The sequence below is a fragment of the Lissotriton vulgaris genome, chromosome 5 (assembly GCF_964263255.1).
Source record: "Lissotriton vulgaris chromosome 5, aLisVul1.2, whole genome shotgun sequence".
Classification (NCBI taxonomy): domain Eukaryota; kingdom Metazoa; phylum Chordata; class Amphibia; order Caudata; family Salamandridae; genus Lissotriton; species Lissotriton vulgaris.
Genome location: NC_141693.1, coordinates 1,647,545,165 through 1,647,556,687, shown reverse-complemented (window position 1 = coordinate 1,647,556,687; position 11,523 = coordinate 1,647,545,165). Strand labels below are relative to the sequence as shown.

At 45.8% G+C, this 11,523-nt stretch overlaps 1 protein-coding gene across 1 annotated transcript; it reads right to left on the bottom strand.

Moving 5' to 3' along the window:
• Positions 1-6,109: 6,109 nt before the first annotated feature.
• LOC147716909 (uncharacterized) lies at positions 6,110-10,648 on the bottom strand. The gene is made up of 2 exons (XM_086920458.1): positions 9,149-10,648; positions 6,110-6,379 (listed from the first exon to the last, which is right to left on the bottom strand). The coding sequence occupies exons 1-2, from the start codon at positions 10,646-10,648 to the stop codon at positions 6,110-6,112; spliced, it is 1,770 nt and encodes a 589-aa protein (XP_086776584.1).
• Between the last annotated feature and the right edge of the window lie 875 nt (positions 10,649-11,523).

Below are 11,523 nucleotides of genomic sequence, written 5' to 3'. Positions count from 1 at the left end.
TTTTCCTGTGCATATATATATATATTCACTGAAAAAACCATAGGTTTGACACATGTTATAGTTAGCTGGAAATTTTACTGATATAAAACCAATGAAATTCCACGTTATAGTTAGTTGGACTCACTATAACTTGCGCGTGCAATGCACTGCTGATGACGTCACATATTACATCACTCATGACATGGTCAGTGACATCACTCATGACATCACTGATGACACCATCCAGTGAATATGTGTCTTTCTGAAAAATAAATATTAGTGAGTAATGTTTAAATATTTAAATATATATATTAGTGTTTCACTTTGTGTATAAGTGGCTACATGTGTTGGTAAGTAGCTACATGCGTATGTACATGGGTTATTAGATGTTTCTCTTAGTATCAGTATGAGTGTCTATATGGTTTGGTGGGGGTATTACTTAGCACATAGATGCATGAGTGACTGACTCTCTGTTTGTATGTGTTTTGAAGACAGCATATGTGCAGGACTGTATGGGTGGATGAGTGTGTATATGTGTTTGTTAGTGAGTGAATGACTGTCTCACTAGTGTCTTTATCAGTAACTACATATGTTTTAATCTAGTATATGTGAATATTGATGTGTATAAGTGAGTATATGTGAGAGTAAGAGATTGTAAGAGTTCCTGTTTAAATAAGTATGTGTTTCTATAAGTGATTGTTTAAGAGAATAAATATGTGTAATTTTCAATAGAAGTAAGGTGGAAGTGTGTGTATAACTCTACATTCAAATAAATGGATGTTCAATAGTTTATTTGCACGTGTGAGTATGTGTGTGAGTAACTTTTGGATGACTGTCGGTGTGTAACAGGATGTATAGGTGTATCACTTCATATGATGAGTGAGTATATGTATGAGTGACTATATAGAACTGTTGGTGAATGAGTGGATGTGTATATAGATGGTGGAATTACTGAATTGCTTGTTGTAACTGATATGGGTATCTCCATTTTTTTTTAAATTTCAGTTTCTATTTTTGAATATGTGTTTCAAGGGTTACATTACAGTGAAAGGAGGTCTGTCACTATGTCACAAGGATGGTGTCATCAGTGATGTCATGAGTGATGTCACTGACCATGTCATGAGTGATGTAATATGTGACGTCATCAGCAGTGCATTGCACACGCAAGTTATAGTGAGTCCAACTAACTATAACGTGGAATTTCATTGGTTTTATATCAGTAAAATTTCCAGCTAACTATAACATGTGTCAAACCTATGGTTTTTTCAGTGAATTTCATAGGTTTTTTAAATGCTACTTCCTAACTATAACGTGTGTAAAACCTATGGTTTTTTCTGTGAATTTCATTGGTTTTTAAAATGCTAATTCAGAAATATGTCGTGTATGCAACCTATACTTTTGTCAATAAAGTTCTGGCAATATTTTTTTCGAAAACAAGCCGTTTTCTTCACTGTTCAAGTTGCATAGAGACTCCTTGTAAAGCGATACAGAATTCGAAAGTCTGTACCTTGCCTTTTTTTAAACACATTAAAATTTGTCTGTAAATAAAAATAGCCTTACTAAACTTTCGTGCGCGACCCGGTGTGCGCACTCTCGGCAACAGTTGTCAATAAAATGGATATCGCATTTCCAGGCTTTCGTGCGCGACCGAGTGCACCACCACCAGGTGGAGGTTTCTTAGCTACACCCCAGCGCTTCACTCGGCCAGCTGAGTTGCGCCTGCTCCTGCGGCACAGTGCCACGCTCGGCCAGCTGAATTACGCCTGCTCTTGCTATTACAGCGTCTCACCCGCCATCCGGCTGAATTGCACCCACTCTTCCGATACAGCGACAGGCGGCTGCCACGGAGCTCAGGAAATGGCGGTCGGCTCCACAGACTTGGGCCTGGCCTGCAAGGATGGCTCTGGGCAACCCTGGAACTCGGGCGCTTGACTGCTCGGGCATGAGCCCCAGTCCCAAAAGCGTCCCCTCAGCCTTGAAGATTCTACAAGAGTCACCGAGGCCCCCGACTCCTGCAGACTTCCGGTGGGGAGCGACTGCCATGATTGCTCGCGGAATGGCCACGACGTAGCCACGGGGTGCTCTCATGCTGACGCCAGCTTCAGTCTGAAACATCCAGAAACACTGTAGACTACCAATTCGATCAGTTCCGGTGGAGCCCCAACGACGTATCGCGTTGTTGCGTAATCCGTCATATGACGCGCCGCGTTAGCGCACCCGGAAGTGCTCCGGTGCGCGAGGCGCGAAGCGCAGCTTCCCGGAAGCAATCCGGGGCGCGGCGCGGAGCGCGTAACGTAAGCATTTACATTTCAGTTGGTTCTCCCTCACAATATTTTCAATGTCACATAAAAGTCACCCATCACCCACTGCCATCTCTGGCTGTTTCCATGGTAACACCTCATTCTGCACCTGGCTGAAGGCACAGGTCAAAAGTTCATATCTCAACGTTCTACAGCAAAGTAACAACACTGTTTTCCCTCCAGAAACACCTACCTATCCACAGCTCTGTTACATGTCATTTTTTTCACACCCAATAGTACTTTTAGTTTTACATAACATTAACATGCAACGTAGTCTTCAATCTTCACGTATTAGAATCAACCAATCATTTTTTGTTTTTCAACCACACCAAGCCTCATCCATTTTTTTATCCTGACTTTCAGCTTCTAACTGCCATTCCACTTCCAGAACCCATCGGAGTACGAGTGCATCTGCCTTGAAAATGAAGGTTTGACTTTTAGGACACAGCTATATTCACTGGACTGGAAAATATGCACCAAGCAGACGAATTTCCAACCTTGATTTACCAAATGTGCAAATAACGTGGATTGGCCAAAGAGGATTGAGATGTCACCAATTAATCCCATTGGTGAAAACTTTTATGCATCTCCCAGAACCACACCTTATAATTGTGCACTGTGGTGGGAACGATCTAGGCACATTGACTGAGGTAGGTCTGGAAATGCTTCTAAAAGACACCTTTCAACAATTGATGACACTTTTTCCTCGAACTGCCTTGGTATATTCCAATATATGCTAAAGACAGAAATGGAATTGGTCCAATCAACATTGTGCACAAATTGAGAAAGCAAGGAGACATGTAAATAAATCTGTTTCTGCATTCCTCAGAGATTATAGCATGGGTTCTATTTACCACAACGACTTGCGTTACCACATGCAAGACATCTATAGGAGAGATGGTGTTCATTTCACGGATGAGGGAAACAGAATCTTCCTCTGCAACATCAGGCTCTGCATCGGTACTTACTTATAAATGCAGAAAAAACTCAATTAACACAAGGGCTCTTTTCAGAGCCACCTTATATCTAAGCACTTAAACTTCTGATTTATCTCCATTTTCACACTCTTGTGAATAGGTGTGCGCGACCGGGTGCGCGCACCCCGTTATTTTTTTCCTGAAAAAAAATATATCTTTTCACGCTCAAGGGCCTTACTGCACACCCCGAGAAAACCTACGCAGCAAGACAATCTCTACCTTCTCCCCTTTCCATGTTTCAACGCTTTGAAATGAACAATATATTTACTCGATGTGACAAAATGGCGGACAAAACTTCCTGATTTCCTTCGAATCGAACGTTAACAGACGTCACGCAACAAAAAAAATTCCGCTCACGCGCAGCCGCTTGGGTGCGCGCACGTGTGCGCGCCTATAGATATATAATTGACTTTAACTTTAATTTTCTCAACAACTACTGAACGGATTTACACCATACCAAAAAAAGCGTAATCTGCGAACAAGACTCTACAGTTTTGGCAAATTTCTTATAAATCCATTCAGCCGTTCGACCGTTCGAGTCTAAAGGTCCTATGGAAAATAACATGGAGAAAACACGTTTTGGGACCCCCCTTATATCTCAGCCCCCACTTGACCAATCCCTCCCAAACTTTCAGGGAAGGAGCGCAGCGGACCGAGCCATCTTCTTTGAGAAATTCGCAAAGACTCATCCACCAGGGCCAAAGTTATTCCAAATAGAATTCACTGAAAAACCATAGGTTTCAGGCACGTTTTAGTTAGGAATTCACTGAAAAATAACATAGGTTTCAGGCACGTTATAGTTTGGAATTAGCATTTAAAAAAACATAGAAATTCACAGAAAACAACCATAGGTTTCAGCCACGTTATAGTTAGGAATTAGCATTTAAAAGACCTTAGAAATTCACTGAAAAAAACATAGGTTTCACCAATGTTATAGTTAGCTGGACATTTCTCTCATACAAAACCATTGAAATTCCTCCGTTATAGTTAGTTCAGCTAACTATAACTCACGCGCCCGCAATGCACTGCTGATGACGTCACATATTACATCACTCATGACATGGTCAGTGACATCACTCATGACATCTCAAATGACATAACTGATGACATCACTGATGAATCATCCAGTGAATGTGTGTCTTTCTGAAAAATAAATATTTTTTATATATGTATATCTAAAGGTCGATGGAAAAATAAATGGGTAAATAAGTGTCTAAATGATTGTTATTTAACGACTGCTATGGGTACGGCTACCAGAATTGTAATCCAGCAGTCGGACAGAAGGATAGTAGGACCACCATTGTAATCAGGCCCCATATTATTAATAATTTAATTGTAAAAAAAAAATACGTTATTTTTACTAACATAATCGATTCACATTTTTAAACAAAATTTATTTAATTACAAATTAAAATATATTTAAAAAAAGAAGTAAATATAAATAAAACTGATAAATAATAAATATTAAAATAATACATTCATGTATTTTTAAATACTTCCCTTTTTATTTATTTTTAACACAAAATATACATAAAATAGCATAATGTAAACATACAATTAAATAAATAGTAACTACAGTTATTCGATTTTAAAAATATTTTGAAAAAAGTATAACTTACTTTAAAAAAATAATTATATTGATAAACAAAGTATAACTTAAATTTAAACAAATATTAAAATTCAAAGTTAGTCAAAAACAAAAAAACTTACCATTACATGTATGTTTAAATATTGAAATTATAAAAATTTAAATTGCAAAATAAAGTTAAAACAAAAATATATTTACACAAGCATACTTTAAAAATCTCCACACCCTTTTCTCATATCAGCCCTACATCCCAGCAGTAATAATGTTAATAAATATTCATATTTATTTAAAAATGATAATCATTTTACTAAATATCACACTATTTTACAATTAAATACACATAATGCATTTCACAACCACAACAATGTAACCAAAATATCATCAAAACAACATTATATACTATGATGTTAAGCTAAACAATGTATTTTACAACAATATTAAAAAGAAGACTAAAAACAAAATAATTAGGTTCAATAGCTGCACGCAGTATTTTTGACATTCCAATATTCTTAGAACAATATTTTTGTACAACAATGTTCTTTTCAATATTCTGTTCAAAACCACCCCTCTTTGCTGTTATTCACACTTAGGGGATCATTATGATGTTGTGCGGATCGCCACCGTTCGACCGGCGGTGGCAATCCACCCGCCATAACTCCCCGCCCGACCGCCATTTTCCCCCTCCATATTACCATGGCGAGGTGTGTGCGTGGGGGTGTGGCGGACCGGAATATCAAGCGCGGAGGCCGTATATAGTGGGCAATGTTTGATTTATTTCCGTACGGTTGTTCAAAACAGGGTGATTAGCAAGAGTCAATGATCCAGAAATAAAAGGCACAGCTCCACGGGTGGAAGAGGGGTCCAGGTCCGGCAACAATGTCAGCGGGCTCTCCGGGTCTTCTACTCTTGGGACGTCCTCGGAGGTACCGGGAGAAAACAAAGAAAAGAAAGGAGCCGTTAGTCCTGCCGGACTTCTCTCGTCAAATCCCTGTTACCAGCACCGGGAAGTGTGAGGGGTAGGAAGGCGAAAGTGAGGAGGGGTCGGAAGGGTTAGGGTAGGGATGGACACAAGCTGGGTATCGAGAAGCAGTAGGGGTGTAGGGTGGTGGAACGTGTGGATTAAAGGGTTTCTTTACAAAGTGGAGGAGTGCTTTACAATATGTACACAGTGCTCCGAGTGACGACGTGAGCCTAAAAGGGTAGTTCAATTATACAGAAAGGAGTTATTTACACTGCACCTAATGTGCTCTCAGAGGGGTTCCGTATCACTCACCCGCTCCGCCGCAACTCTCCAAGTTGAGTTGCGGCCGCTCCCCAGCAACCTCCGGTGGACTCCACCAATCCTCGGACCACTCTTCTTCCTCTTCGCTCGTCCTCTCTTTCACCGCTCCGGTCGGGGTCTCCTGCCACAAGCTCGATCCGACGCCGGACTGTTTCCTGGGTTCGGTATTTCTAGTGTCCGGGTCACGTGAGGGGGAGGTACTTCCGGGGTCATGTGGTAGTGCTTCCGTGTTTCCGTCGTTCCTGATTGGGTCCTGGAACAGAGGACAGAGGGTTGGACATTTGGTGGGTTGGGCTGCTACTATGGACGCTCTGGCCGGGTTCTCTGTCGTACGGGAAGGACTGCAATACCGTGGTGTGTGACGGGTATGTGGGGCCGCCGTATCACATCCCCTTCCCCTAGCTGTCTTTCTAGTACGGGTGTGGGCCATGGGATAACGGGAGAGGAAATCGGCATTGCCCTGTTCAGTCCCTTTACGGTGCAATGTCCGAAATCTGTATGGTTGCAGAGCGAGGAACCACCGGAGGACCCGGTCGTTATGTCCTTTATTACGGGCCATCCACTCCAGAGGGGCGTGGTCAGTATAGATGACAAACTCTCTCCCTTCCAGGTAATACCTTAAACTTTCCACCGCCCATTTAATGGCCAATGCTTCCTTCTCTACCACAGCATAATTGGTTTCGCGGGGATACAGTTTACGGCTTAGGTATAAAATGGGGTTCTCGTTCCCATTGTCGTCTTTCTGTGAAAGGACCGCCCCTAAACCCTGGTCTGAGGCGTCTGTCTGCAGGAGGAAAGTCCGTGAATAATCCGGACTGACCAATACCGGTTTGGAGGTTAATGCTGCTTTGAGTCGAGAAAAGGCTAACAGTAGAACAGGGTTGGGATTCTTTAGGAGGGTTTCTGTTTTTGTGGACTTCCTTAGGAGATCAGTGAGGGGAGCTGCGGTCTGGGAAAAATTGGGTATGAACCTGCGGTAATAACCTAATAGGCCTAGAAATGCCCGGAGGTCTTTTCGACACTGGGGAAATGGAATGGATTGAATGGCTTCAACCTTCTTGGCCTGTGGACGTATCATTCCCTCTCCTAAGAGGTAGCCCAAGTACTTCACCGAGGTAGCCGCTAGCGTGGTTTTTGCAGGATTAATGGTGAACCCAAAAGAGCCCAGGGACCTAACGACTTTGCTGAGGTGATCGAGGTGTTCCGCCCAACTATTGCTATAGATAACAATATCGTCGAGGTAGGCCCCGGCATACCCTGAGTGTGGTCTTAACACTTGGTTCATCGCCCTTTGGAAGGTGGCGGGTGCCCCGTGTAACCCAAAAGGTAATACTGTGAATTGGAATAAGCCGTCTGGGGTAGAAAAGGCAGTTTTCTTTCGGTCTTGTGCTCTAAGGGGAATCTGCCAGTAGCCCTTGCAGAGATCTAACGTGGATATGTATCGGGCCTTCCCTATGCTCTCGACCATCTCATCGACCCGCGGAAGGGGATAAGTGTCGAAGGTAGATATTTTATTTACCTCCCTGAAGTCTATGCAAAACCTCACGGACCCGTCAGGCTTAGGCACTAGAACTATGGGGGAATTCCATTCACTGATGGAAGGCTCAATGATCCCCATACCCAACATTAGTTCGGTTTCTTGTCTGATCACGTTCCTACGGGCTTCAGGTACCCGGTAGGGTCGAAGCCGTACAATCTTACCAGGTTCTGTGTGTATGCTGTGTTCTGTGATGGTCGTGTGACCTGGTGAGGAGGAAAACACACTCTGTAGGGGTTGTAGGGCTTCTCGGAGACTCTGTCTCTGTTCTCCGGTCATCTCGGGGTCAAAGCATGACTCAAATAAGAAAGGGGTTGGCATGTCGTTGGTGGATAGGACGGGTCGGGGCCCCTCCCATTTTTTAAGGAGATTGACATGATACACCTGTGTGGTGCCTCGAACAGGATCGAGCTCTACTTCGTAGGTGACCGGGGTCACTTGGCGAAGAATCGCATAGGGTCCTTGCCACTGTCCTAACAGTTTGTGCTCTGATGATGGTCTCATCAGAAGAACTAGATCCCCAATGTTAAAGGAGCGTGGTTTGGTACCCTTATCATATTGCCGTTTCTGGCTAGCTTGTGCGTTTTCCATATTCTGACGGACAATGTCACGCAGCTGGGCGAGATGTGTTTTTAGATTCTCGACATATTCTGGCAGGGGTCGGGTTCTGTCCGGTTCGGCCTCCCAGGCTTCTTGGGCCATGTCAAGAAGGGTGCGGGGTGGTCGACCATACAGCAACTCATAGGGAGAATATCCGGTGCTGCTCTGAGTTTTGCACCGAATGGCAAACAAGGCCAACGGCAACATTTCCTCCCACCTCTTTGCCTCTAAGGCCAACATTTTCTTCAGAGTTAACTTCAGGGTGGCATTGTATCGCTCTACCAACCCATCTGTCTGGGGGTGGTAGGCGGACGTGCGGATCTGTTTTATGCCGAGGTTTGAACAGACTTGTTTCATTAGGGATGAGACGAACGGAGTGCCTTGATCCGTAAGGATCTCCCTGGGAAACCCTACTCGTGAGAATATGGAGATGAGGGCTTTAGCTATGGTCTGTGTTGTAGGTTGGCGTAAGGGCACTGCCTCAGGGAAGCGAGTGGCGTAGTCCACCAGAACTAGGGCATAACGACAGCCACTGCGGGAGGGAAGTAAGGGGCCTATGACGTCCATTCCAACCCGGGTGAAGGGGATATCAATGAGGGGTAGAGGGAGTAAGGGAGCCCTGGGAGGACGATATCTACTGTTTCTCTGACAGACTGGGCACTCTCTACAATATTGTCTGACCTCCTGATGTACTCCTGGCCAATAAAATTTCTCCAGGATGGACAAACTGGTTTTTTCGTCACTGAAGTGACCCCCTAGGAGATGGCTGTGGGCAAGGAAGAGCACCTTCTCTCTAAAGGGTCCGGGAATCAATAGCTGTGGTGGTTGGTTTGGGTTCCCTTTTCTATAGAGTAGTCCGTTCTTTTTAAAGAAATAGGGACATACGTGGAGGGGGTCTTCCTGTTCTAAGGCCTTTCCCCAGGCCTCTTGTAGGACGGGATCTTCCTGTTGCGATGCCCGGAATTCTCTATCTGTTTGCCAGGGATGGACATCGGGAACCACCGGGTAGGCGGTGGTGTGGTTTCGCTTTTCTTGCCTCTTCTGATTACGGGATTTCCGGGCTTTGGTCGGATCTTCAGCCAGCGGTTGTTCCCCGGAAAAGGGTGCTTCTCCCCACCATCGGTTCAGGGAGTCTGTAGTGTCCTGCACCAATTTAGGGAGACCAGCATAATCACTCCCTAGGATCACTTGCTCAGGAAGGTTTGGTATCAGACCTACAGTGAGTTCAGTCCCGGGATCAGCTGGGTGCCGTACTCGCACCTGGGTGGTAGGGTACTTTTTAGTGTCTCCGTGTACGCATTGGATGGCGACGGTTCCTGTGGGTGGTCTTGGTGGGGTTGGTAGGTCCTGGGGTCGTAGAACGCTCTGGCGACAGCCCGTGTCAGCCAAAGCTAGGAGTGGATGTCCGTCTACATACACGGGACAACGGAACGGAGGGGGTTTTTCCCCGGGTGTTGCACATACATAGTTCTGTACCAGGCCTATCTCCATGGGTTCGTCTTTCTGTGGACATACACGTGCTATATGTCCATAACCGCCGCAGTTGTAACACTGTGGACCCGGATTGGGTGGTCTGTATATGAGCGGTGGTGGCAGCAGGGAAGGCGGCTCCGTTTTCCTTGGAGGAGGGGGTCGCTGGGGTCTGACTGCATTGATATGCGCTCGGTGGGGATGATCATCTCTGCCCCTGGATGTTTCTTGGGCTCGGCTGTATGCACTCGCGATCTCCACGGCGCTGTCGAGGGTGAGTCGTGCATGTTGTCGCACCCATTTTTGGGTGGCCGGATGTAGGGATGCCAGGAATTGCTCGAGATATATTTTTGCTAGGATATCGTCTTTTGTGGAGGTGTCGGGGCGTAACCATCGATTGGCGAGATCTTTAATCCGGAAGGACAGAGCCCTGGGGGTTTCTTGGGGCCCTTCCTTGGCTTGGCGTAATTTCACTCTATAGGTCTCGTCATCTATGCCCAGCCTTTCCAGGATACACTTCTTGATGTCATCATAGGGTGTGTTGCCTTGTATATTGGCTTGCTGATAGGCCGCTTGGAGGTCTCCGGTTAGTAGCGGGCCCAAATATTGCCCCCATCGATCGGCTGGCCAGGAGGCGGCCTGTGCTAGTCTTTCAAAGTTCGTAAAAAAGTAGTCCGGATCATCGCCAGGAACGTACTTTTGTAAGACTACTGAGGGGAGGGAGGTTATGGGTCGTTGTTGTTGTTGTCCGAGGACGTCCGTTAATTTCCCCATAGCCTGGTCGTGAGCATCCCCTTGGCCCTTGAGGACGTCATGCAGTTGCCCCCGATCTTCCTCAGCAGTTTTCAAAAACTTCTCCATCAGCTTTCCCAACATCTCCTGGGACTCGGCCATTTTCTGTACGACGGCCTCCATGCCTCCGGATCCCACTTCTGACACCAACTGTGTGCGTGGGGGTGTGGCGGACCGGAATATCAAGCGCGGAGGCCGTATATAGTGGGCAATGTTTGATTTATTTCCGTACGGTTGTTCAAAACAGGGTGATTAGCAAGAGTCAATGATCCAGAAATAAAAGGCACAGCTCCACGGGTGGAAGAGGGGTCCAGGTCCGGCAACGATGTCAGCGGGCTCTCCGGGTCTTCTACTCTTGGGACGTCCTCGGAGGTACCGGGAGAAAACAAAGAAAAGAAAGGAGCCGTTAGTCCTGCCGGACTTCTCTCGTCAAATCCCTGTTACCAGCACCGGGAAGTGTGAGGGGTAGGAAGGCGAAAGTGAGGAGGGGTCGGAAGGGTTAGGGTAGGGATGGACACAAGCTGGGTATCGAGAAGCAGTAGGGGTGTAGGGTGGTGGAACGTGTGGATTAAAGGGTTTCTTTACAAAGTGGAGGAGTGCTTTACAATATGTACACAGTGCTCCGAGTGACGACGTGAGCCTAAAAGGGTAGTTCAATTATACAGAAAGGAGTTATTTACACTGCACCTAATGTGCTCTCAGAGGGGTTCCGTATCACTCACCCGCTCCGCCGCAACTCTCCAAGTTGAGTTGCGGCCGCTCCCCAGCAACCTCCGGTGGACTCCACCAATCCTCGGACCACTCTTCTTCCTCTTCGCTCGTCCTCTCTTTCACCGCTCCGGTCGGGGTCTCCTGCCACAAGCTCGATCCGACGCCGGACTGTTTCCTGGGTTCGGTATTTCTAGTGTCCGGGTCACGTGAGGGGGAGGTACTTCCGGGGTCATGTGGTAGTGCTTCCGTGTTTCCGTCGTTCCTGATTGGGTCCTGGAACAGAGGAC